The sequence below is a fragment of the Camelina sativa genome, chromosome 12 (assembly GCF_000633955.1).
Source record: "Camelina sativa cultivar DH55 chromosome 12, Cs, whole genome shotgun sequence".
In the NCBI taxonomy this organism is placed as follows: Eukaryota; Viridiplantae; Streptophyta; class Magnoliopsida; order Brassicales; family Brassicaceae; genus Camelina; species Camelina sativa.
The window spans coordinates 8,987,454-9,012,403 of NC_025696.1; the positions used below are offsets into that span (position 1 = coordinate 8,987,454).

The 24,950-nt window shown below is 37.6% G+C and overlaps 5 protein-coding genes across 9 annotated transcripts in view; 1 reads left to right on the top strand and 4 right to left on the bottom strand.

The window, feature by feature from the left end:
• On the top strand, window positions 121–3,625 carry LOC104731005 (geranylgeranyl transferase type-2 subunit alpha 1). Its single transcript, XM_010450255.1, has 9 exons — window positions 121–196; window positions 323–487; window positions 620–782; window positions 891–1,051; window positions 1,145–1,249; window positions 1,665–2,420; window positions 2,500–2,680; window positions 2,847–3,018; window positions 3,091–3,625. Exons 2-9 carry the CDS (start codon window positions 372–374, stop codon window positions 3,474–3,476), a joined length of 2,040 nt encoding a protein of 679 aa, XP_010448557.1. The 5' UTR covers window positions 121–196; window positions 323–371; the 3' UTR covers window positions 3,477–3,625.
• On the bottom strand, window positions 3,814–11,322 carry LOC104731006 (serine/threonine-protein kinase CTR1-like). Of its 2 annotated transcripts, XM_010450257.1 has the most exons (16): window positions 10,286–11,322; window positions 7,640–7,957; window positions 7,250–7,548; window positions 7,023–7,167; window positions 6,809–6,924; window positions 6,264–6,472; window positions 5,725–6,144; window positions 5,598–5,638; window positions 5,410–5,478; window positions 5,202–5,302; window positions 4,984–5,068; window positions 4,801–4,899; window positions 4,639–4,707; window positions 4,419–4,550; window positions 4,080–4,274; window positions 3,814–4,002 (listed from the first exon to the last, which is right to left on the bottom strand). In XM_010450257.1, the coding sequence occupies exons 1-16, from the start codon at window positions 10,814–10,816 to the stop codon at window positions 3,985–3,987; spliced, it is 2,847 nt and encodes a 948-aa protein (XP_010448559.1). In that variant the 5' UTR covers window positions 10,817–11,322; the 3' UTR covers window positions 3,814–3,984. The 2 variants fall into 2 exon arrangements, with proteins under 2 accessions (XP_010448559.1, XP_019089668.1); XM_019234123.1 differs by having other exon boundaries at window positions 3,814–4,274.
• On the bottom strand, window positions 13,124–15,764 carry LOC104731007 (GATA transcription factor 25). 2 transcript variants are annotated; one of them, XM_010450259.2, is made up of 8 exons: window positions 15,625–15,764; window positions 15,232–15,543; window positions 14,967–15,056; window positions 14,738–14,871; window positions 14,052–14,159; window positions 13,835–13,940; window positions 13,637–13,696; window positions 13,124–13,565 (listed from the first exon to the last, which is right to left on the bottom strand). In XM_010450259.2, exons 2-8 carry the CDS (start codon window positions 15,535–15,537, stop codon window positions 13,443–13,445), a joined length of 927 nt encoding a protein of 308 aa, XP_010448561.1. In that variant the 5' UTR covers window positions 15,538–15,543; window positions 15,625–15,764; the 3' UTR covers window positions 13,124–13,442. The 2 variants fall into 2 exon arrangements, with proteins under 2 accessions (XP_010448561.1, XP_010448560.1); XM_010450258.2 differs by having other exon boundaries at window positions 15,232–15,763.
• LOC104731008 (protein CLT2, chloroplastic) lies at window positions 15,959–18,480 on the bottom strand. 3 transcript variants are annotated; one of them, XM_010450261.1, is made up of 10 exons: window positions 18,059–18,480; window positions 17,818–17,963; window positions 17,697–17,734; window positions 17,491–17,606; window positions 17,100–17,199; window positions 16,968–17,003; window positions 16,828–16,878; window positions 16,549–16,672; window positions 16,320–16,445; window positions 15,959–16,217 (listed from the first exon to the last, which is right to left on the bottom strand). In XM_010450261.1, the coding sequence occupies exons 1-10, from the start codon at window positions 18,469–18,471 to the stop codon at window positions 16,054–16,056; spliced, it is 1,314 nt and encodes a 437-aa protein (XP_010448563.1). In that variant the 5' UTR covers window positions 18,472–18,480; the 3' UTR covers window positions 15,959–16,053. The 3 variants fall into 3 exon arrangements, with proteins under 3 accessions (XP_010448563.1, XP_019089338.1, XP_019089339.1); XM_019233793.1 differs by lacking the exon at window positions 15,959–16,217 and having other exon boundaries at window positions 16,359–16,445; window positions 16,549–16,610; XM_019233794.1 differs by lacking the exon at window positions 15,959–16,217 and having other exon boundaries at window positions 16,359–16,445; window positions 16,549–16,626.
• LOC104731009 (alpha-glucan water dikinase 2) overlaps window positions 20,064–24,950 on the bottom strand; it is a 9,647-nt gene continuing 4,760 nt past the window's right edge. The window contains exons 16-32 of the mRNA XM_010450263.2: window positions 24,516–24,575; window positions 24,367–24,411; window positions 24,205–24,264; window positions 23,957–24,109; window positions 23,759–23,842; window positions 23,482–23,658; window positions 23,282–23,388; window positions 22,306–22,519; window positions 22,088–22,191; window positions 21,877–22,006; window positions 21,677–21,802; window positions 21,405–21,515; window positions 21,231–21,323; window positions 20,987–21,160; window positions 20,823–20,915; window positions 20,613–20,728; window positions 20,064–20,536 (exon numbers count right to left, since the gene is read on the bottom strand). Of these exons, the coding sequence (XP_010448565.1) occupies window positions 20,332–20,536; window positions 20,613–20,728; window positions 20,823–20,915; window positions 20,987–21,160; window positions 21,231–21,323; window positions 21,405–21,515; window positions 21,677–21,802; window positions 21,877–22,006; window positions 22,088–22,191; window positions 22,306–22,519; window positions 23,282–23,388; window positions 23,482–23,658; window positions 23,759–23,842; window positions 23,957–24,109; window positions 24,205–24,264; window positions 24,367–24,411; window positions 24,516–24,575 (2,052 nt within the window). The 3' untranslated portion in view covers window positions 20,064–20,331. The remainder of the gene's footprint in view (window positions 20,537–20,612; window positions 20,729–20,822; window positions 20,916–20,986; window positions 21,161–21,230; window positions 21,324–21,404; window positions 21,516–21,676; window positions 21,803–21,876; window positions 22,007–22,087; window positions 22,192–22,305; window positions 22,520–23,281; window positions 23,389–23,481; window positions 23,659–23,758; window positions 23,843–23,956; window positions 24,110–24,204; window positions 24,265–24,366; window positions 24,412–24,515; window positions 24,576–24,950) is intronic.

The window sequence follows — 24,950 nt, forward strand, 5'->3', positions numbered from 1 at the left end:
CGAAGAATTCCAAAATCCGGTTCGTGTTCGACTGTATTTTATTTTTCAATTAAAGTCGGTTTACTGGTTTACGACTATTGAAATAAAAAGACCAGACCGGGAAATTTATCAATTGCAATTTGCAAGCACGAGAACAAAAGTCTCGTCTCTCTCAGTTGTTCGTATCTCGATCGACGCCGCAACGTGCTCGTTTCAGGTGATCCGCTTCTCCGTTTGTTCATTCATCTCTGTTGTTTTCTAGATTTTTCGATCACACTTAGATTTGTTTCGATTTAGTGTTTTTGTCTTAGCTTTCTAATTTGTGTTCTAAATTTCTGATCAGATTTACCAGAGAAGTTGAATCCAACTCTCGCTTTCAACGGAGAAGAAGAATGCACGGTCGTCCAAGGAAAGCTTCTAAGCCAGAAGAGGAAGCAGCTTCCGCTGCTAAAGCGGTTAAGCTTCGGTCTCTTCAGTCTCAGTTTATGACTTATCATCATGATAAAATGTACAAATCTTCTCTTTTCATTTCGATCTCATCGGTTTTATTTTGTTAGAATTTTAATACGATTCTACAGGATCCTTTGTTCATAATCTACTAATCATCATTATGTATGTTGTGGAATTTTTTGGTTTCTAGTTATACCAAGGAAGCTATTGAATTGAGCACGAAGCTTCTAGAGATCAATCCTGAAGCGTACACAGCATGGAATTATCGGAAGCTTGCCGTGGAGGATAGCCTTTCCAGAATCGGGCCTGATCCAAGCTTGGTCAAGCCCATTCTTGATGAAGAACTCAGAGTGGTGAGTTTTTCCTACCAATTAGTATAAAAAAAAAAAGGAAACAAGTTTTTTCTCTTCATGAAAGTAGCTGCTCAGTAGTGATTGCTGTGTATTCTGTTGTTAATTCAGGTAGAGAATGCTTTGAAGCAGAATTTCAAGTCCTATGGTGCTTGGCATCATCGGAAGTGGGTTTTGAGTAAAGGGCATTCCTCCACAGGGAATGAATTGAAACTTTTGGATAAATTCCAGAAGCTGGATTCCAGAAATTTTCATGCTTGGAATTATCGCAGGTGAAAACTATGGTATCTCAACACTCTTTTTGAGGTGCATTGTGTATGTCAATCAAAGCTTTGCATATTAATGTGTTGTTTGTTCCTTTTCAGGTTTGTTGTAGAGCTAACCAACAGGTCAGAACAGGATGAGTTGCAGTATACAGATGATATGATCAATAACAATTTCAGCAACTATTCTGCGTGGCATAATCGTAGGTACGCATTATTATGTAGTAAATTATATGGAAACACTACTTTTACATGTTCATAAATATTTTTGTTTTTTTTAAGAAACCGAAGCACTAGATTGATAGTCACATGTCTCGAACCAAAGTAATTAATAGTGCAAAAACGGAGTTCATCCTGGAAGGATGCATTTGTTTATGAACAATATGAAGCTTCCTCTGATGGAACATTCATTTTTGGGTTACTTAGCTTGTTTATAATTTGGTTGATACTATTGCTATATATTTATGGGGATACTTACAAAATCTAAGGCTTAGTTACTATAGCTTCTCGATTCAGTAAACACTGTTACACCGCCAAGGTGTTCATCACATCAGTATATTTACCTGCCTGTATCAAAGGCGCTATTACCAATGTATCTTTTTTGTTGTTTGAAATTCTGCAGTGTACTTCTTTCAAGTTTGCTAGCTAATAGGGCTGATGGATTTGTGCCAGAGAAAAAGATTCCTGATGAATATGAAATTGTACATCAAGCTATTTTTACGGACCCAGATGACCAAAGTGGTTGGTTTTACCATCTGTGGCTACTTGATCAAACTGTTAATGTGGAGTCTCCTCTTCTCACTTCCTCTTGGCCTTCGCATGGTTCCAGTGTCATTCTATCTGGAGCTGGGTGCTTTAATGGCTCTCCTTCTAACTTTACTACTTTTTGTTCTGAGACGGGTTCGTTTCCACTGATTCTCTACTTTGACCAAGCTGTTGGTGGAGTTAGCTCGTTGACTGTTACACTTGATTCTGAACTAAAAGGAAACGAGAACCTTGTCTGGGAACCAATTTCGAATAAAAGCTCTCAAGTATCTTGTGTATGGGTTGCTCGTCTGAATTTTAGTTCACAACCTTGTGGAAGCAAGGATTACAAAGTGAAAGTCAGGCTTGGGAACTCTCCAGGAATTGTTTCTTCCAGAGGATTTAATTTCAGCGCTCCTTATGAGTTTGTCTTTACAGCGCATGTTCATGATCCCGCCAAAGATTCTCAAGAGCGCATTGTTTCATGGACGGATGGTTTTGAACTTTGGGATGCGCAGTCAAAGGATTTGAACTCTCTTGTCACCTTGGGTCAGTTAAACGCTGGGATTGATTTAAAATGGCGTCAGGCAGCTATAGATTCTGAGATTGAATGTTTCCGTCTATTAGCTGATAGGTATATCCTATATACTTCATTGTTTCGATGGGAATGAGAAATTGTAGTCTTTAACTTTGTTCTCTTATTCCTTTTATAGCAAAATCGGAAAGCTCACTCTTGCGAGGCTTTTGATGGCTTCTGAAGCTATGATGTCGGATGCTGCTGTTAAGGGTGTTCACTATGAAGAAATACTCCAGCTGTATAACGATTTAATGGCACTGGATTCTTCGCATCACCACTACTACAAGGATGAGCACAGCGTAGCTTTTCTCCACAAGGTATTTAGTCTTCCTTTTCGTAGTGAATCTCAATTTGAGCTTCTGCTCTTAAAAATTCCATCAGAATTATGATTTTCCCTACATTGTCATCTCAATTTGAATCTAGATTTTTTATAAAATTTCTGTTTCATCACGCCTACTACTCATAAAGACAATGTTCATGCAGGTGACTTCAAGCAGTGAATCCTTATCAAGATACCTTTTTAGATATAGGGATATGAACAATCTTGTATGTCTCCGGCTAAATAAGTTATCACTATCTCGGATAGCCTCTGTCAACAAATTGCTGTTTGTCCAAATGTTAGACCTTAGTCATAATGAGCTTCATTCAACCGAAGGTAAAGTTGCTTGATTCCAGCTGTTGCATCTGTGTGATAGATGTGATTAAATGGTGTATGTGGGTCTTGCAGGATTGGAGGCAATGCAACTTCTCTCTTGCCTAAATCTGAGTCATAACCGGATCAGAAGTTTTTCAGCGCTGGACTCTCTAAGACATGTGAAGCAGCTGAAAGTATTGGATGTTTCCCACAACCACATCGGCAAGCACTCAGTGGACACAACACGGTACCTTTGTTCTTCACCGCTCTCTAATTCAGACTTGAGTCAGGATGATGTAAGAAGACAGAATCCGGGATTGGTCACCAAATACTGGGATGCGTATTTCGTGTTAAGAGATTTGAATCTGAAACAATTAGATATAGCAGGAAATGAAATTGCAGGGGACGAATTCAACTCTTTTGTCCTCCAGGTTGTGCCAAAGCTTGTATGGCTCAATGGCCAGAAACCTGGGAATTAGATCATAGGGCCAAGTTTTTGTATTTGTAGATCATCAAATCCCCAAAGCAATTGGGGTTCTCTTTCTTGATGATGGTTGTTGTTGTGATTTGTTTCTTAACAGTTAACAATCTTATTTATACCTTTTTATTTACCAAATCCTTTTGCTCAGACTGAATCTACCCAGATAAATTTTGGTTTTGATTCGATAGAAACATTTTGAAACATATTAAACAAACACAAGCTATATTAGACATGTAAAGAACCTTTTCTCTGTTCCTTTTGTTTTTGACCAATCAACTTTTAATTAAACAGCTTTTTGATGACATACTGCATGGATTGCAAATTTACAACAATGCAACGGTCTCCAACTGCAAGAAACCAAATCTCATAATTTTATTTTATTCTTTGTCCCAGTCAATGAAAAACTATACTATACAAACAAAAACCAAAAGAAAAAATTAGCCTTCCATTCTTCCAGGCAAGGCTTCGTCTCATTGATTTTTCTAATTTAAAATCAAATTCAGGAGCTAATCAACGCAAAGCACCTACAGTTTTTATGTTAGTATTTTGGAAGAGTTAAGTATTTAAACTATAGAATGGGAGCTGTTTTAGCTGGAATTACCCCTTTGTCTCCGCCCATTTGTATCAGCTGCACCGGAGACTTTAGTAGCTTCTTTAGTGTGTCTACTATGCCACCAAAGGCTGGTCGCTGAGCCGGCTCATCTGACCAGCAAGCTTCCATCAGAGAAACCAAAACTGGAGAGGTATTGGGAGGAATTATAAGCCGCCTGTTCTGGAATGCAACTGCTCCAACCACCTGATCACCAGACCAAGATTTTAAAAGATATACTATAACTAAACTCTAACAAACACTAAAGGTATCTAAGTTGTTTACTCATGTGTGAACACCAATTCTGAAGAATGATATGTTATTTTGGAGAGGGTAGAGAATGTTGGTTACCTGAGCAGGACTGAGTCCATTCCAAGGCTGTTGCAAAGTAATCAACTCCCATAGGACTACTCCAAAACTGTAAACATCTGATTTCTCATTTGTCGGCTCCCCTCTAAGAAACTCTGGAGCCATCCACTCAGGCTGTTAAAGCAGAGAAAGAGAATAAGTTTCACATGTCAGAACATATTTTTCCATATTCCACAGTAATTAACATCTTAGGAGAGCTTACTGTTCCTGCAACAGATTTTGATGGTATGAAAGTGTTTGCCTTGAATCTTGAAAGCCCAAAATCGCAAACCTGAGACAGGGGAAAGATTAAGGTTGATATGTTACAGAAAGAGACGATGGGAGGGTTTGTATCAATCCAGCTTTTTTGGTTTAACATCATTACCTTCACTGTCCAGTTCTTATCAACCAATAAATTTGGAGATTTCAGGTCCCAATGCACTACTGGAGGATTAAGACAGTGTAGGTAGTTGAGTCCCTTGGCCTAGTTCAAATAAAGACATTTTTTCAAGTTTCATACCAAAAAAAAACATATTATAAGATAAACATAAACTGAAAGATCACAAACCACATCCAATGCCATACGTAGCCTCCTCCTCTGATCTAGTAACTCCCCAGAAGCTGGCCTATGGATGAGGCGAAAAAGACTTCCCCTGTTTCAAGAAGTAAGACAGAAACATAAGCTAATAGGTAATGCATACGTTTAAGATGAAACATCATAAATCTGTTCAACTATACGACTTTGGCCTGAACAAACCAAAAAGAAAAAGTATACTGTTGAATTACCTTGGTAAATATTCTGTTATTATTGACAAGCGAGGTCGCTCTGTCACAGCACCCATGAAGAGAACAACATTTGGGTGACGAACACGTTTCATTATTGCAACCTTCAATCAAAATCACAGGATTGATCAGAGTTAGTATCAGAGAGGTCTCAAGTGATCTCATGGAGTTAGTTCTTCAGAAGAGACTAATCTGCTTGCTTTATACATACCTCTCTGAGAAATTCTCTGAATTGTTCATCATGGAAATCTTGTATAGACAAAATCTTGACAGCCACATCCTTCACCATAAACAAAAACGTAATCAACATCTTGTGCTGAAAAATATATCAGAGTGGGAGCTACTCCAAGGAGAAAACACATTAAATAAATGATGAAATTTTTTAAATTTGAAACCTACTGATCCATGCCACTCAGCACGATGGACAGTTCCAAATGATCCTGAAAAAACGTAGAGAGTTTTTGCTATTAAGGTGCTACATCAGAATATATTTTGTACTCTCAAAAATCATAGAAGAAGGACATACCAGCACCCACACGCTCTTTGATATGCAGTTCATTCCATGAGACCTCCAACCAATCTGATGCCAAAGAAGGCTCAATAGTCAAGTACGGTGAGATGGCATCAACAGGTAACCTGCCTTTTTTATCTTTTCGAGTGTCAGGTTCTGTTATCTCTGATTCAACTGATAAGTCTCCATTTGGCTGCTTGACAGGAGTTTTTTGAACTGGATCTTCTGATAAAATGGTTTCTTCTTTGAAGATTTCTTGTTGGGCAATCTTTTCTTCAATAAGGTTTGGTATATCAAGTGGTAGAGCTCGAAGAACTGATTCTGACAAAACCACTGATGATGTTTTTGTGAAGCAAGTTTGATCAACATGAGCACAACATATAGTAGCTGCAATGTCAGGCAACTCAATTTCTTTGTGTACATGGCCTTGACTCCCTACAAGAAGATTTCAATTAGCACAACTGTTATCACAATCTTCTTCCATCTTTACCTCAATTATAAACAGACAATTTTGAATTATAATGGTATTGCATGTTCTGCTAACTGCAGCCTACCTGAACGTTGGATATTTTCAGAAAGATCGCGTGAAGCCTTTGACTCTACAGTCTTACAAGGAGATGTAGTATGCACGCAAGTCCTGGAATATTCTGTAAGATGACTCATTCGAAGAGGTGAAGGAATCTGACACTGTGTTCCACCGTTGATAGAGGAATCCGGATCATGAACATTTCCTGGTTCCCCGATAAGGTCAACTACATATTCCCTGTTGAGAAATGATATCAAGTATATACTCAAAACATAGAACATACGCTCAAAAAAAATATATATTCAATGCCACTCTAGAGCTAGCACAGAATCAAGGACATACACAAGTAGACCCCTGGAGAGGAGAGACCCATCTGTTAGTAAAACATAAAGAATCAATAAGGGGTTTAAATAGAAAGCAGGTAGAAACTTCCTAAATACCACTCCCTGAAAGTCCACAAGTGTAGGAATTAAATCTAGTTTTGCTAACAGCCTGAAGTCTACTTATGTAGTTAAGTAGAAAGAGACGGAAACAAAAAAAAGCCAATGGGGGAGGCTTATAAAGCTATCAAACCTTGGAAGCTTCCTGTCATCGTCAATCTTGACAAGGCAAGACGATTGGTGGCCCTCTTTACAGTACCTGCAGCCTCGAGCTATCCGGCATGGTAAGCCTATGTAATCAGCCAATTTCTGCATATTCATGATTCACAAGTCAAGATGCAATACGGCAGAAGTTTTTTAAATGTTTAAACCAGTCTAGCTTTCTAATATGTACGTTCATGGCTCACCTTAAATAAAATGGCACGATGCCGGCAAAGGCCCATCGTTAGACTACCTATAGGAAGAATGATACACTTCCGATACTCCTTGAGTCTATTGCTAACTAGTTTCCATCGTTTCTGTAGATCACCTTCCTCCATCTGAAAATTTCCCCTAAAAATCTCTAAAACCTCAGCACACAAATCTTATCGTATATATGCACAACTATGAAGAAAAAGAAGAGAAAGTAGTGTACCCCATATAAACAGCAACAAGTCTACCAAGTTTCTCCACGAGCAGTAACATGTTGTCAGAAGAACAATACAGCTCACGTGCCTTGTCCTCCAGTTCTTTAAGACGCGAGTCCTCACGTCTGTCAATCAAAACCACTTCCATTGATGTATCAGTCGGCTCAGTCTCCTTTAGTAACAAAAGAGATGGAAGTCGTTTTCCTTCCTCCGAATTGTTACACATCAACCAAAGATACGGATCCATCCCTAATATGCTGTAAAATCCATCTGATATTTTGTCACTGTATGATAAACAACCGCTTACCTGAAAAAATACAAAATGTTGAAAGAATAAATCACAACTCAAACCTAAATCTTACCCATAGATCATTCAAGACAAAAGTTCATATACGTACCCAAAAACGGTAGGAGACAGTTTCAATGCTCTCTGTATGAACCAACTCAGCGGCCAGGTTAGCTTGAGAGGTTAACCTCAAAGCAAGCGTGACTTGCAAGTAATATCCTTCTTTTGACTTCTGCGCTAAGCTTTGCTCTTTACCCTCTCCCCTAACCTCAACTTCTTCTTCCTCCTTGGTCACAGAGACACGCGTGGTTGTCGTCGTTTCCCTCGCGTCTGTCGGACTCGAGAAATTGGAGAAATTACCGTCCAGCGTCGTCCCGGAGAAGAAACTTCCAGCGAAGCTGCTGTCACTAGACATTCGAGGAAGCGAAACCTCCCTATCAAAGCTCCNCGTAGAGAGTTTTTGCTATTAAGGTGCTACATCAGAATATATTTTGTACTCTCAAAAATCATAGAAGAAGGACATACCAGCACCCACACGCTCTTTGATATGCAGTTCATTCCATGAGACCTCCAACCAATCTGATGCCAAAGAAGGCTCAATAGTCAAGTACGGTGAGATGGCATCAACAGGTAACCTGCCTTTTTTATCTTTTCGAGTGTCAGGTTCTGTTATCTCTGATTCAACTGATAAGTCTCCATTTGGCTGCTTGACAGGAGTTTTTTGAACTGGATCTTCTGATAAAATGGTTTCTTCTTTGAAGATTTCTTGTTGGGCAATCTTTTCTTCAATAAGGTTTGGTATATCAAGTGGTAGAGCTCGAAGAACTGATTCTGACAAAACCACTGATGATGTTTTTGTGAAGCAAGTTTGATCAACATGAGCACAACATATAGTAGCTGCAATGTCAGGCAACTCAATTTCTTTGTGTACATGGCCTTGACTCCCTACAAGAAGATTTCAATTAGCACAACTGTTATCACAATCTTCTTCCATCTTTACCTCAATTATAAACAGACAATTTTGAATTATAATGGTATTGCATGTTCTGCTAACTGCAGCCTACCTGAACGTTGGATATTTTCAGAAAGATCGCGTGAAGCCTTTGACTCTACAGTCTTACAAGGAGATGTAGTATGCACGCAAGTCCTGGAATATTCTGTAAGATGACTCATTCGAAGAGGTGAAGGAATCTGACACTGTGTTCCACCGTTGATAGAGGAATCCGGATCATGAACATTTCCTGGTTCCCCGATAAGGTCAACTACATATTCCCTGTTGAGAAATGATATCAAGTATATACTCAAAATGTAGAACATACGCTCAAAAAAAATATATATTCAATGCCACTCTAGAGCTAGCACAGAATCAAGGACATACACAAGTAGACCCCTGGAGAGGAGAGACCCATCTGTTAGTAAAACATAAAGAATCAATAAGGGGTTTAAATAGAAAGCAGGTAGAAACTTCCTAAATACCACTCCCTGAAAGTCCACAAGTGTAGGAATTAAATCTAGTTTTGCTAACAGCCTGAAGTCTACTTATGTAGTTAAGTAGAAAGAGACGGAAACAAAAAAAAGCCAATGGGGGAGGCTTATAAAGCTATCAAACCTTGGAAGCTTCCTGTCATCGTCAATCTTGACAAGGCAAGACGATTGGTGGCCCTCTTTACAGTACCTGCAGCCTCGAGCTATCCGGCATGGTAAGCCTATGTAATCAGCCAATTTCTGCATATTCATGATTCACAAGTCAAGATGCAATACGGCAGAAGTTTTTTAAATGTTTAAACCAGTCTAGCTTTCTAATATGTACGTTCATGGCTCACCTTAAATAAAATGGCACGATGCCGGCAAAGGCCCATCGTTAGACTACCTATAGGAAGAATGATACACTTCCGATACTCCTTGAGTCTATTGCTAACTAGTTTCCATCGTTTCTGTAGATCACCATCCTCCATCTGAAAATTTCCCCTAAAAATCTCTAAAACCTCAGCACACAAATCTTATCGTATATATGCACAACTATGAAGAAAAAGAAGAGAAAGTAGTGTACCCCATATAAACAGCAACAAGTCTACCAAGTTTCTCCACGAGCAGTAACATGTTGTCAGAAGAACAATACAGCTCACGTGCCTTGTCCTCCAGTTCTTTAAGACGCGAGTCCTCACGTCTGTCAATCAAAACCACTTCCATTGATGTATCAGTCGGCTCAGTCTCCTTTAGTAACAAAAGAGATGGAAGTCGTTTTCCTTCCTCCGAATTGTTACACATCAACCAAAGATACGGATCCATCCCTAATATGCTGTAAAATCCATCTGATATTTTGTCACTGTATGATAAACAACCGCTTACCTGAAAAAATACAAAATGTTGAAAGAATAAATCACAACTCAAACCTAAATCTTACCCATAGATCATTCAAGACAAAAGTTCATATACGTACCCAAAAACGGTAGGAGACAGTTTCAATGCTCTCTGTATGAACCAACTCAGCGGCCAGGTTAGCTTGAGAGGTTAACCTCAAAGCAAGCGTGACTTGCAAGTAATATCCTTCTTTTGACTTCTGCGCTAAGCTTTGCTCTTTACCCTCTCCCCTAACCTCAACTTCTTCTTCCTCCTTGGTCACAGAGACACGCGTGGTTGTCGTCGTTTCCCTCGCGTCTGTCGGACTCGAGAAATTGGAGAAATTACCGTCCAGCGTCGTCCCGGAGAAGAAACTTCCAGCGAAGCTGCTGTCACTAGACATTCGAGGAAGCGAAACCTCCCTATCAAAGCTCCGATCAATGTTTCGTTCATTCATGCTAATCGCTCGAGCGGAAGAAGACGACGCCACAATGACGGAATCAGGAGAAGAAGCAGCAGGAAGCGGAGCAGCCGCCGCCGCCAACAAAAGCTCTCTCTCCTCATCGACGTCGCTAGAGATAGAGAGGCGCGTAGGCTTGACGCGTCCAGTAGTAGCGGCGGAAGAAGACCGAGATAAATTCGCCTTCTTCTCGGCCAACCACTCATAAAAAGCCGCTAGTTGCTGCTGCTGTTTCTTGTTCTCCGACTTGCGATCATTGCTGAAAAGATCTGAAACGGCGGAGCTATTAGAAAGCAGAGGATTAGATGAGAACAGAGTTGTCGTCTCCTTCTCCTTGTCGCCGATGACTCCTCCATTAGATGATTTATGATCCCTTTCAAATCCAAAACTCTCACCAACGTTAGACGACGGTTTCTTGTCGTGAGAAAAGGAATCGAATCCACGATCGGGGAACTGCCTCGGGAAGAAGTAAGTAGTCCGGTGAGGCATTTCGTTTAAAAAAAAAAAAATTGACAGATCGATCGAACGAACAGGAAAATGAAAATGATCGCAACTTAGGCTTTGCTTGGTTTCTTCGTTCAGCCAAAACCCGTCATTGAATCCAGAGAACAAGAAACACAAATGGTGACGACGATCAAGAAGAAGATAATAAAAGAGAGAAAAAACTGAATTCGTGGTGAGAGATGCTTGTGTTTGATCCGTTCTCTTCCCTATTGCGTTCAGATTGCAGTAGTCAAATTGTCAACCACTGGAAAAGGGAAAGAAAAAAAAAGACTGTAGAAGCTATCAAAACTGGTTCACCGGGAAACAAAAACACACGGTGGTTTTTAAGTGTGGGGGTGGGAGAGGAGAAATAGGGTTTTTGTTGTTGGATCAACAAAGGAGAGAGCGTCAAATAGATGTTGAGAGATTTGGACAACAAAAGAAAGGGAAGGAAGAAGAAGAAGAAGAAGAAGGAGAAGAAGAAAAAAAAAAAACAGCAAATTAGGAATAAACTATTTGAAAATTGTGTGTTTTTATTTTTTAAAAAGAGGAGGGGCCAATTAAAAAACTTTGAAAAGGCATTGGGACATGGGAGAAGGAGGGAGAAAACTTTATGTGAGGAGCCTACACGTATACTTTTCATGCAATAAGATAATGACACGTGGATTATCATCCTACTCATGCCATTTCTTGTTTGCTCTCTCCTCTCAATCTCTCTCATGAGCGCAGTTTTTTTTACTTTTTATAAGGTAAGGATGACTAAATGACTGGACTAGTGAGCCATTCATTGTTCTAGATCTTGTGGGTGTCTAGATGCTTAATCTCTTCTTAGACATTTTTTTAATTATTTATACAAAAATTTACACAAATCATTGATTTACTACCAAAATTTTTACACAAATCATTGACATTACCAGTTAGCATATGTTGTTATATTTGTAAAGTGAAAATTGGCTTGATGGATCTTCAGTTTTAATATATATATATATATATAATATATATAAGATCAATATAGGTTGGTAATATTTATAAGTTAGTTGTGTTTTGGGATTTAGAAAATTTAAGTGCAATAGTTTTAGATTAATGCTATTTTTTAAAAAAGTTCATATTATTTTATGTCACTATTTGTCTCCCCTGGATAAGACGCACGCACACACCGTTGCATCTTACTGATTTTGTTGGAAACGTAACATAAGAAGTGCGTGATATTTCACTTTGCTTTCCCCCCGCATGAACTCCTTTATCTTTGCTTACATGTGAACTCCTTTAGATTCTCCTTATATAGTTTCTTACAAAATTAGTTACCATCCCACGACCAAACTCATTTTCTGAGCCAGAACTATCTCTTACCGTAAAAAAAAAAAGCCGTAAAGGTTTCTATTATTTCCCAACGCAAAGAAATGTTTTATCTTTCTGTTACATTAATATTAAGTGCAAGTAATACTTCTGTTATTACAAATAATAATGATAATACAGGGGATGACTCACAAGAGTGTTGTTTAGCTGTTTTGATACCTTTATATTTTTTTGGTTTGGTGAAGCCTTCAGATTTAGCTCGTGACTCATTCACTTATTTCAATCGAAAGATTTTTATATATACAGACTGCTTTGTTTAATACATTTATATGCTATGATACATGCATATATGAGTCTCTTTTATGGTGTACTGATACAGATAACCCACTAAATTTATTCGTCTTAGATTACTTTTAATTTTGTTTGAACATAACTAAAATAAAAGAAAGCACAACGAGTCGTCACGAGGATCGAGTCCACGTAAAGCGACACCTTCTCTTCTCGAATAATCTCATCATAATTTCGATCATAATCTATTCAATAAATACTAGTATTAGTATATATAACTATATTGTTGGCAGGAAAAAATTATCTTTTTTTTTTCTCTGCTTATCATCAAACTGGTTGGACGGTTCTCTTTCTTCCAGTTCCATACACTTTTTGTGTGGTTAATGTATATTCTATTTGTTATGTTCACCAATAATTTGTTGTTAACATTAGATAATCTTATCTAATCCGTGGTCCCTTAGCAGGATTTAGTTAGTAATCCACATGGTTTTTGGTATGCGATGCGTATGCACACTATAAACTACTCTTGTAAACTAGGATTGAGATCTAAGATGCATTTGTCTCCCATTTGAACGCAATTTTAAAATGTTTTTGGATATTATAGAAACGGGAAAAAATTGCCACTTCTAACCATATTCTCATAGCTATTTTGAGAGGTAGTGTTAGTTGAGGAGTAAATACAACCTACAAAAATAAGAAAAAGAAAAACTTAACGACAAATAGCACCACTTAAGGTTAATAACGTTTCTTCAATCTGATCAAATCTGTTTTGAATTGGACATCAGACGCAAGTCTTTGTTTCCCCTTCACAATCGACTTTACCCTTTTAACCTCACCATGTCACAGGATATGGTTACAGGCACAATAACAACAGAACTATTCTGATTATCAAACTCTTAAACCAAAGACATCTGAAATGGTATTTGCTTTGAGGTTCGGTTATGGTTTCTATAATACATGTGATGATGAGAAGAGATAAAATTCATAACGAAAGACCAACTGATTCTACAAGGATTTCTTCTATTTTCACCGATTCTTATCACAGAACCTAGTGATTACCTAACACATTAGAATTTTCCCCATTGGCAAGAGGAACCAAGGAAGTGTCTTCTTCAACAGTTGCAGGTTCAGAGTTTGAATTGTCAGCATCGGCAATACTACCACCCTCGCCCTACATTAAGCCATCATTCAAGCTCTGTCTTATCTGTGTAAACCAACGAGGTGAAAATGATAAAAGCTTACCATTTTGATTAAAGGCAACTGATTCTCTTCTGTTTTCTTTGAGAGATCCCTCAATGTACCCTACAAGAATTGAACAGTTTACAAATGTCAATCATATTGGTTATCTTAAGACCTGAGCATAGTAAAAATATGATATATGTGACAAATAAAATGAGTAGGTGATGTATTTATATCACTCTGTGGAGATTCTATACGCACCCTGTTAGCCCAGAAAAGTCCACAGGCATTGCAGAGAGTCCTGGGGCCGGAAGGGCCACGTCGCATCATCGGTGTACATTTGGAACTAATGCCGCAGTGAGTACACCTACGTAAGACACACACACTCATGTTTAAAATAAGAGCAAGAAAATTTTCGCACATTAGTCAAGAACACGAATTGAAGAAGCAGTTAATAATTGGAAGAGGCAGAACACACGATATTTCTGGATGACCATCATCTTGGGCAGAATCTTGATCTGTGCCCGAGTTATAAGCCCCATCGGTCATCTTTGAAGAGGTGAATTGACCTTTATTGCGCGCCATTCTGGTAAACACTAACAAAGGTCAGAGACGCAGAAAAGGTGGCAGCTCAACTACAAGCATATATTCTCATATACTACAGCAAGCCATGGACAATGGAGCCTGTGTCACTACATGGTCACCAAACTTCTTGATTCAAATAAAAGAAAAGTAGCAAGATAGTAAACTAGTTGAATATGAACAGATATTATTTCAGCTCCTATCACATAAAAAAAGAGTGAGGAAGAGAAATTACTAGCTTAGCTATACAAGAATACCACGTTTTAGACCCCAGTAAATGTGAAAGAAATATGCCAGCCTCTTCAAAGAGTAACTATCACATAATCCATTTTCCTGACAGATGTGGCATTAAAAAAAAAAATAACTACCCAAATGATTTTGTTAAGATCCCCACTTACAAAATAAAAAGATAGCTCAATACTGAGGGTTCCCTTAGGCCTAAGAAATTGGTTAACCAATGTGGGATGGTGGTAACAAACTTTGGCATAAATAGGTAAAAAGACTGATTCGCAGGTGTAGCACCGTAATCTAGAATGACAACAAAACTAAACAACTGAACTAAAAACAGAAAAATCCCCTGACCTTAAAGCCACTTCTTGGCGAACACCGTATCTTACTTTCTTCTCGAAACATCTAGCATTCCTCTTCTTCCGAAACCTATCCAAGGATTGCGCCCGTTGCGGAAGGCTACAGCGGCTTTGGTATTCTACAACAGGCTAAAAAAAAACAACACCAAAATGACAAAGGTGGGAATCAAGATGAAGTGAGCAATTTAGACAGAATTTTGAGCACACAAATAACAAAAAGTTACCATATGATTCTGCTGATGAGCTAGTTCCATCACCTGCGGACCAGAAGCGAGCTCAGTAGTACCACCCAACAGAGACAAGACAGCATCGACCTATCAAAACCAATTCCCAAAGGTTTGGTAAGACTAGACAGAATTATGCATTCACTTAAACAAAAAGACTCAATTTTTACGTGTCCTAAAGCCATCAGACATCAGATGCATCCGAGAGAGAGACTTCTTACAAATAACAAAAGAGGGGAAGGGGACAAAAGTAGAGATCACTAACCTTGTCAGGACCAACAGCATCAAAAACGTAAACTTGACCACGGAAGGAGATCGTAAGCTGATTGGCACCTTCAGGAGGACGAGAAACAAGTAATTCAGAGGGCTCGGATCGGTGAGCAACCAATTGAGAGCCATCGGGAATCAAATCGGAACCAGTACCACCATAGATGGAGTCAGGATGGGGGATTTCATCCATATCGTCATAGGGAATGTGACCGGACGTTGCGGAGGCAGAGACATGGTCTTCACCACCACCAGCAGAGTCGTTGTTGGGGATAAGCACCGGTTGAGAATGGCGACCATACATCGGAAACTGCCAAAAAGGAGAGCTTTTTTTTTCACATTGATTGAAGGATATGGGAGAAAGCAAAAAATCAAAAAAAAAAACCCTAACCCTAAGAGCAACAAGAGAGGAAGGAAATAGTTGACATCGAGAATTACAACAGAGCGAAAGAGAGGAGAGAGAGTGGTCGGCGCGTGTGGAGGAGGAGGAGATTAGACCGTCGTGAAATTCACCAGACGGTTAAAACAAAACAAAACAAAACAAAAAAGTGACTTTAGGTAAAAATCGCAGCACTTGTTCCGAGAGGCGACCAGATGACTCCACTCAACTTGATTTTAAACCAATTACAAACTTTCACAAGTCTATTTTCTAATAAAAATAATAATAAAAAAATTGTGAATTTTCTTTTTCATTTTTTTTACTTGATTTAATTTAACCAATGGAATATTCGTAAAAGAAAACACCGAAATTGATTAATCTATATAGGATTTGTATCTTATATATATGAATAGAATGAATAAAGAGAAAGAATGTGAATTATTAGGAGGTCTTGGTGTGTTGCTTAGTTAAAAAGGTGGTGGGGATGTTGTAGAGGAGAAGACCTAGAACCAGAACTATACTCCCAATCATGAAATTTGAGCTCAAGCTTGATCCTCCCGGTAGATACGGCAATGGTTTTGACATTATGTACACCGATAATGGCACTAATACAACACCAAATAAAAGTATCAGTATATATCTCATTATAAGACTACTAATATGGGTTTAAGTAATTTGGTGCAGCTGAAGAGGTGAGAAATATGGACCTGAGAGCATGACAGTGAGAGAGGAAACGATTGCTGAAGATATTTTCACCAAATGGAGATATGACATGTTGAAAGCGAGGTTCGTCGCTATATAGAGTAGTGGGAGTATAGGGGCACCATCGCAGCCTGAAATGCTCTCAATGGATCACAAACAGTTTTTGCACTTACTTTACTAAATGAAAGATATATAAACAACAGCGTGGAATAATAGAATAGTAGTCTCTCTAACCAGAAATCTTAGCTCCAGTGTTGAAGAAGCAGCCGGCACCATCTTTTAGATAGGAAAGAAGGCTGCCAAATGGAATCCCTTTCAAGTTTGAGAGAAAAGGCAACAACAGGAACACAAAAAGAGCCTGCTCAAGCACAACTTCAGTGATCCATAACACTAAACAATTCAAAAAAAAGATACAAAAACACTTCTAGTACTACTATATAGTCATTGTTTTTGCTGGAACAAATACGTTTTACATAATGATATTATTAGTTGTGATCATATTGTAGTAGATACCTGAAATCCAGATCCAAATGAATTTACTACAAAGATATCCAGTGACTTTCCCTGCATTATGCTTAGAGTTTAGCAAAGTTGTTGATGCAGGGGATGTACTCTTTCAGAAGGAAGATGAATATGAATATGGTTCCAGATACCTCAAGACGCTTTGCAGCATCAATGAAAACAAATTCCTGTATAACAGAAAAGAAACACTTAACAACTTAGATACTAGCAGCAAACAAAAAATAATATTCACAACTCACAAGAGAGAGAGAGAGCGGCCTTACCTTTATAATAGATGCACCAGCTTGAAAAGCAGCAGATGCTACCAATACAGCAGGCCATAACAAACCGATTCCGGATAGTGTATGATCTGCACTAGATCCACTGCAGATGAGTTACAGTCAGCATTTGAAGAAATCAAAGACTACATGCCACGTACAGAGGTTTCACTAGAATCAGGATCTTCTAACTGCAATGTGGATGGTCAATACTACAAGTATAGCCACCTGTAATCATTTAAAATAGTGAATTTGATAGAGGTGACTCTCTGTCCCATGACAAGTACAGAGGTGACTCTCTCCACATAATACACACATTTCTCTACCCCCAAGATCAAGCATCTAGATTCCAGAAGATAAAAGTAACTGTGGAAAGAAGAGAAGAGTGAAGGGCTACCTTGAAACAGCCACCACAACTCCCACAGCCACAAGCAAGCAACCAGCAATTTGGGTAAGCAAAAACCTCCTGCCTAAAATAAGAAGAGCAAAAAGCAGCTGCCACACCAAAAACGTCTGCCAAAACATTGAGAGGCATTGAGTTCGTTCAAAACTAATGCATACATTGAAAGTAGTCCATGATTAATAAAAGAAAACCAAAAAGACCTGATTCAAAATCGGTATAACCGGTCCAGGAAGCATGGCTGCACAAAACAGAGAGTAAAATGGAATCACTACATATGTAACCTTTACAAACATGTAAAATCATGACTATAAATGGATATACCTGCTGCAGCCATGCCAGTAGCAACTCCAAGAGCTTCTAGGAAACCAATGACTGCGAATCTCCATTTAGGCACACCCATCATTTCATTTGTCACAATGCCTAGACGGCGCCTCGTGTACAGAATGGTGAAATAAATCAAGACGTAGCTGCCAAAACCATTTAATTTATTCGATTCGATTTTATCATAACATTAAAAATCTCCCTTCACTGCCTAAAAAGCGTAAGCCGTTCGTTACGTTACCCGAAAGTGGTGAGCTGAGCCAAGAAAAAAGGGTACTGTTTCATGGGAACCAATGCGAGTTTGTAGAGCACGCGATTCGCTACCGCTAAGGCTACGATTACGACGGAGTTTAAAACAATAAGGTTTCGATTGGAAGGCACTGAAGAAGAAGACTCCTCCGTTGAAGCACTGACGGAACAGCCACGTCTCATCGGAAAAGTGGTTTTCCGACTACTACTACTTAGGAGGAAGCGAGATCTCAAATCGGACCGTTTGAATAAACAACGCATGCTCATAGTCGTCGATCGGTAGGTTAAAGATCGTGCGCGACGGATACAGACCTGATAAATCGCCGGCGGCGAACGTGAGACCGTAGGAATCGAAGCATGAAGACATCTGATTGGTGTTGTAGCCATGAGAACAACAGTATCCATTCGCGGGACTTTCTCGCCTCTTATTAATTGCTTATACGACAACGTTTTATATCCTCTTTCATACGATGCCGTTTCGTACGTTTTGTCACAAGATGTTTATTACACACAGAAACAGATAGCATTAACATGGTAAACAAACTTGTTAACAAGCCTCTCCACGGATTAAGAACACTATGCACATCAAGGTGAATGATAAACAAACTACAGTAAAACCTCTATAAATTAAAAATGTTGGGACCATAACATTTTATTAATTTATAATAATATTAATTTATTTATAAATTAATAATAATTATTTTATATTGTAAATAAATAATTATTAATTTACAGATATATATTTTAATTGTTTAATTTTATAGATATATATTTTAATTGTTTAAATTTAAAAAATTAGGAATTGAGACAATTTTTATCAAAATAAGATTAGACTTTCAGATGTTATCAATTTAGAATTGAATTTGTAATATATAGAAAAATATTATTGACAATATTTTACAAATACTCTATAAAACTATCAAAGTGAAAATGATACATATGTAGAAATTGAAAACTTCAAAAAAAACTTAACTATTTTATGATATGTTATAGAGTATTTTCTATCATTATAGTTTAAAAATAAAACATAACTATTTTTTATAGATATGAACTCTAGGAGAAAATTCAAAATTTTAAAACATACATATATCAACATATATATAAATATATGTAAAATTATATTATTATTAATTTATAATATTATTAGGACCATATTTTACATGGGGATTTCAAAAAAAATATTATCTTATTATCTTATCAAATTTTGTTATTTTTTACACTGGTCTGACTTGGGACAAACAAAGTTTATCAATTTTATAGTGTTTATTAATTTATAAAATATTAATTTATAGATGTTTTACTATATTTCAATATTTGAGTACTTTATAAAGTTATTTCTTTCACGGATTTCTATCATAGTATATGTTTATCAGAAGAAAGTATGAAATAAACCATTATAATTTAATAAATCATTTACCCAGCAAAAAATATTGTGATTCATATTAATGTTGCAAAATTTAGACAAATTATGCAATGGAATTTAAGACTATATATTGTTGTAATAATGCACTGAAATAAAAAGAGTGTTTTTATTGGCTTCAAGGAGCTTATCGAGGTTTACAATAGTGTTTTTAATTATACATGAATCCTCGATCTCTTGGTAAGCTTTCTGTATGTTGGACCGCACTTCACGAATGTATGCCAGATCTCTGACCGCCACGAAGTTGCTGTAGATGGCTTCGTCCATCTCTCCTTAGGATTTCTTGGATTGAACTAATATACCAAGATCAGCCTTAGCCTTTGCAACTATGTCTAAATTAAATTAGAGGTAAAATCAGTTAAATCAGGTAAATTAACTAAATTAAATCAGAGGTAAAATGTCTTTTCTATCCCTCCTCTTATCAGATATACATGCGGATCCCGGCTCAAATTAGAAATCATCAATAATAAATTCTGATTTGCTTTGCAAAAATGGTCTGTTGGTCCGGTGGTATGAGAAACCGGATACAAACGATTGTGCGATCCTCCTCAAGTCCACATTACGAGTGTGCAAACCATTTTCAATATTTTTATTAATTATTTTTCACCACACTTGAAAATAGTCCACACACTCGTGATTTTTCACCAAATAAAATATTACATTACATACAACCCCACACACTCGTGATTTTTCAACATATTTATTATGAGTCAATGTTTGGTATCAGGAGTGTAATTATAAGATTTGTTTGAAAACTTAGGGAGAGCTTGGTACGCAGAAATAGCAACATGTTTGGTACGCAGAAATAGCAACATGTTTGGTACGCAGAAATAGCAAGAGAGAGCTTAAACTTGGGGTCTAGCTTGGACGATGTAAATATGGCCACCTTTGACAACACCTTCGATGTCTTGAGGAGAACCATAGAGCGTCTCTATCACATTTCCAGCTTCTGCAATTGTTGAGAACAGGCGCATTTGAAAGGCTTTGTCCACTATTAGTGGCTCCCTTGAGTAATCCACCACCACTTCCTCCGCTTCATCCATTATCACACTGCAGCAATTACACCCTTCTTCAGCTTTTGAGTTCCGCAAAAAGACTGAAAACAGAGAAACACACATAAACAAACCTGTCGTAAAGTCCAGCGCCTGCGTTTCCCTCGAGATCCTCATTGTTTGAGTCTGACCGGAATATGATTGAGGGTTTAGAATACAGAGCTATCCTCTTACTTGGGTAGCTGATCACCTGTACAACCCAAAATTTACCACTCACTTTGTTAAAATTCTATTCATTTATAACTGAAACTTAAAGAGACAAATACAATCTTTTTGTTTCTTACAGTTGGAGACTTTAGGTTCGTTTTTTTGGTGATGAAGCTCATTGCTCGTCCTGGATATGCTCCAACCAAGGTCTCTCCCAGACCCTTCACAACCTGAGAAACGCACAGTTTTGTGATATTGGTTTTTTACTCAAAGTTTTTAAATATGGAGCAAGTTCTTTTACCTCTGTGTATATTTCTGAAGAGTCACCAGAGACGGGATTGTTTGTGTGGATGACAAAAGCATAATCGCCACATATGACTTCTTGAATTAGCACCGCCATGCAAACGGCATCATGGTCAAGCCTAGTTTTTTTGCAACTGACATAAGCTCTCTCATTCCACTTTGAAGCCCAGACCTGTGGAGATGTGAAGATCAGGAATGCACTTGGTTCTTTTCATAACACATACATACATAGAGATTCCTACCTTTTTGATTGCCATCCACGATCGGTTCCAGCCTGGTTCATCTCCAAGACCCGACATTCTTTCACTTCTCAATTTGCTGATCAGTTCATTTCTCTACCAAATATTTAAAAACCCAACATGAGATACATATAAAACATGAACAGAGAAAAGAAAAACAATTATATGACCAATTACCAGAGCCATTGGAGCGCTCATTTGTAAAATAGCTTCTTGAATCGCCTTAAGTTTTGTCAGATCTCCTCTGTTAAGAGAATCCTTAAAGGCAGAAATCTTGCGTGCCACATCCTGAAAAGCAATGGATCCAACAAAAATAAAATATATGAGAGAGCTCTGTATCACAAACTCAATGAGGATTTCATTTGATCATGTGGTAGCCATTCTTTACAAAACTTTTTAAGAGTTTCAAGAAAAGAGAAATTGATAAGGCATAATGATTTTAGCTATACCTTATTGGAATGATCTGAGAGTGCATTCTCAAATGTTCCAAACGGAAGAGCAACTGAGGTAGGTATCTTGATCCATGATGAAACTCTTTCTCGTAGAAATTTGATATTGTATGATTTTGAACCAACCTAAAAAACTCAGTCAAATTGTATTCTGAAAATGAAACTTTTTATCTTCACGAATCTGGTTCTTAATTACTTACCATTTCATCAGTGAATTCCTTGGATGATATCACATAGTGGCCACAAAACTTCTTCCCCTTAGAGATCACTCCCCGTGGAACCGAAGAAATATAAATATGACGGACAGAGACATCAGAGATGTTGCCATCACTACAAGTGATATAAACTCAGAGGTCTTAGAAAACCCATCTTTTAGCGTAAAGAACAGTGACAACATAAGAGTTCGATTACCTGATACGTAAACCAGTAGACATTGTATGAATAGATATTGCTCTCCCTTCCTTCAACTTGAGATTCCTAAGAACATTCTGATCGAAGCATGTAGCAAAGCATATCTGCATCAGAAAAACTTGAATTGAGAAGCGGACATATGTAAAATGTGAACATCTTGGTTTTTATTTTTGCAGCATTGTGTAATGATATATATTGGACCAGAAAATAGTACATGCCTTGCTGTTTCTTGCTCTAATAGAGACATGAGACAAGATATCAATCATACTAGGAGTCAGTACAGCAACAACGCCATCAGGGATCTCCTCTTCTCCTGTGACTTTACTAGCAATAATTACAGTTGGCTTCGAGTAGACTTTATTTTGAACTACAATCAACTCATTCACACAAACCAAAAACCCATATGCATCCGCTGAGCTGATAACCTGCCAACTTCTCAACCAGATACAATTGGATTAGAGCAAAAAAAATATAAAAAATAATAAAAGGTTCAGTAATTACCTTCTACATGAAATAAGTCTGAATTATAGTCTGTTTTCTCAAGCTCAAAAACGTATCTTACCAGCCTAAATTCGCCATTTTCCTGAGAGAAGGGTCAAATCTGTTAACAAGAGTTGATAGAACTCCCCCTGGTCCTGCTCTTATAACCTCTTCAGTGAAAACATCAATCTGAAAAAATAAAACAAGAAACGGAAATGAATACAGATATCAACTTTTAGACTAATTACGTAAAGAAGAAGCTGGAGTTTAATTGAAAAATACCCCATGCTTGTCAACACGTAACAGTTGACCAAGATATTTTGCAGTAGGCTCTATTAATCGAAAATAATGCTGACATCTATCTGCAAGTACTAGTTGTAAACGGTCAAGGACGGCTTTTGTTTGCAATGCCCACTGAACATCATGAGGTCTGTAAGTCTCGCTGACACGGTACCAATCCTGGACATGAAAGAGAAGCACAAATATTATTGATTTAAGAACACCGAGAGTCAAACTTTGAAAGAGATACAACGGGAAAGATTTAGAAGAAATAACATGCCTTTGTACAAAAGATAATTTCTTCATTGTTAAATGTAGNGGATTAGAGAAAAAATAAAATAAAAATAATAAAAGGTTTAGTAATCAGTAATCACCTTCTACATGAAATAAATCTGAATTATAGTCTGTTTTCTCAAGCTCAAAAACGTATCTTACCAGCCTAAATTCGCCATTTTCCTGAGAGAAGGGTCAAATCTGTTAATAAGAGTTGATAGAACGGCCCCTGGTCCTGCTCTTATAACCTCTTCAGTGAAAACATCAATCTGAAAAAATAAAACAAGAAACGGAAATGAATACAGATATCAACTTTTAGACTTATTACGTAAAGAAGAAGCTGGAGTTTAATTGAAAAATACCCCATGCTTGTCAACACGTAACAGTTGACCAAGATATTTTGCAGTAGGCTCTATTAATCGAAAATAATGCTGACATCTATCTGCAAGTACTAGTTGTAAACGGTCAAGGACGGCTTTTGTTTGCAATGCCCACTGAACATCATGAGGTCTGTAAGTCTCGCTGACACGGTACCAATCCTGGTCATGAAAGAGAAGCACAAATATTATTGCTTTAAGAACACCGAGAGTCAAACTTTGAAAGAGATACAACGGGAAAGAGTTAGAAAAAATAACATGCCTTTGTACAAAAGATAATTTCTTCATTGTTAAATGTAGATAAGCACAGATTCTCAAGCACCATGCAGATGACAAATATAATTTCCTGTTCCAAAGAGGGAGAAAGAAGATCAATCCACACCTCACTTTTAAGTTTAAGGACTAATATTTGGCTACAAGGAAAAGTAATTTAGTTTTAAACTAAAACAATAACAGATACCGGTGGGTTATTGAAGTTTAAAGAGATGAGTCTCTTCTCTATTGTTGTTTTAAAACACGACTCCAAAGCAATGTCCAAAAATAATAAATCTTTAGCCCTCGTACGAGGTGCTCGTAGTGCAGCGTGTAACTCAATGCGAGCATCAACTAACTTCTGCAGAAGTGCATAAAACAAAGCAAGCATAAGGATAAAATAAACACACAATACGGAGTAAGAGTGGCAATAGGAAGGATATGTGCTATTAGAACCTCTATTAGGGAATCAGTGTTCTCTTCATGGACAAGCCTCTTAACTAAATTCAGTAGATCCTACCATACAATGGAAATGGACGCTCTGTTAGGATTTTTGAGGTTGATGTCATTATAATGTATAATATATCTTACTGGAAAGATACTATGAGGATATGGTACCTGCAATTTTGGTGATAAACCATTGACAGCAAAGACATGATGACCCTGAAAAAGAAAATGAAAGGATGAGGTATTACTCTAAACAAAGATACGGTTGTTGAGGATATGTGTCACAGAAATCAAAAAAGTTTGGATCATGAACTAATTACCTTAGATGGAGAAAGGAACGTATCTATAGCAGACTCAAGGTCTGCACCTGAATGAACTGCCTACAAAGGCAGGTCAAAACAGCTCGTTTAGATATTCAAGATACTGAAAGTCGAGGATGAAGCTAAAGGTTGTTGTGTAATGTGTATATTCCTGATATTATCGGTCCCAATTGCAAAGCAATCATAATCTAATGAAGGCCAGAGGGATATATGTTCATCATCACAATAGTGTTGGGTTTAATTACTAAGCTAAATACAGTTTGCGCCAAAGAATTCTTTAATGGATCAGGAAAAGAAAATAAGGCTAAAAGTGCTAGCAGAAAATAGGGATACGATTGTTATTATAAATACCTTTAATGTTTTTAAGTACATTGTAAGGTCACGGATGAGTCCTTCTTTGCCATCACCTCTGAAACGAGGCTCTGATACTATGGG

What these genes read in the sequence shown, in the direction of transcription:
- LOC104731008 (XM_010450261.1), bottom strand. Translation starts at nt 18,471, where the DNA reads ATGGATACTGTTGTTCTCATGGCTACAACACCAATCAGATGTCTTCAT. An exon ending in CTGGTGCATCTATTATAAAG is followed by an intron (nt 17,004 to 17,099) that starts GTAAGGCCGCTC and finishes TCTGTTATACAG; the next exon opens with GAATTTGTTTTCATTGATGC. An exon ending in TCTCACTGTCATGCTCTCAG is followed by an intron (nt 16,218 to 16,319) that starts GTCCATATTTCT and finishes GTGTTGTATTAG; the next exon opens with TGCCATTATCGGTGTACATA.
- LOC104731006 (XM_019234123.1), bottom strand. Translation starts at nt 10,816, where the DNA reads ATGCCTCACCGGACTACTTACTTCTTCCCGAGGCAGTTCCCCGATCGT. An exon ending in GTGCTGAGTGGCATGGATCA is followed by an intron (nt 5,479 to 5,597) that starts GTAGGTTTCAAA and finishes TTTATGGTGAAG; the next exon opens with GATGTGGCTGTCAAGATTTT. An exon ending in TCAGAGAATTTCTCAGAGAG is followed by an intron (nt 5,303 to 5,409) that starts GTATGTATAAAG and finishes TTTTGATTGAAG; the next exon opens with GTTGCAATAATGAAACGTGT.
- LOC104731007 (XM_010450259.2), bottom strand. Translation starts at nt 15,537, where the DNA reads ATGTATGGTCGCCATTCTCAACCGGTGCTTATCCCCAACAACGACTCT. An exon ending in ATGCTGTTGGTCCTGACAAG is followed by an intron (nt 15,057 to 15,231) that starts GTTAGTGATCTC and finishes TGGTTTTGATAG; the next exon opens with GTCGATGCTGTCTTGTCTCT. An exon ending in GATGGTCATCCAGAAATATC is followed by an intron (nt 13,941 to 14,051) that starts GTGTGTTCTGCC and finishes TGTCTTACGTAG; the next exon opens with GTGTACTCACTGCGGCATTA.
- LOC104731005 (XM_010450255.1), top strand. Translation starts at nt 372, where the DNA reads ATGCACGGTCGTCCAAGGAAAGCTTCTAAGCCAGAAGAGGAAGCAGCT. An exon ending in ACTTATCATCATGATAAAAT is followed by an intron (nt 488 to 619) that starts GTACAAATCTTC and finishes TTTGGTTTCTAG; the next exon opens with TTATACCAAGGAAGCTATTG. An exon ending in TTCCGTCTATTAGCTGATAG is followed by an intron (nt 2,421 to 2,499) that starts GTATATCCTATA and finishes TTCCTTTTATAG; the next exon opens with CAAAATCGGAAAGCTCACTC.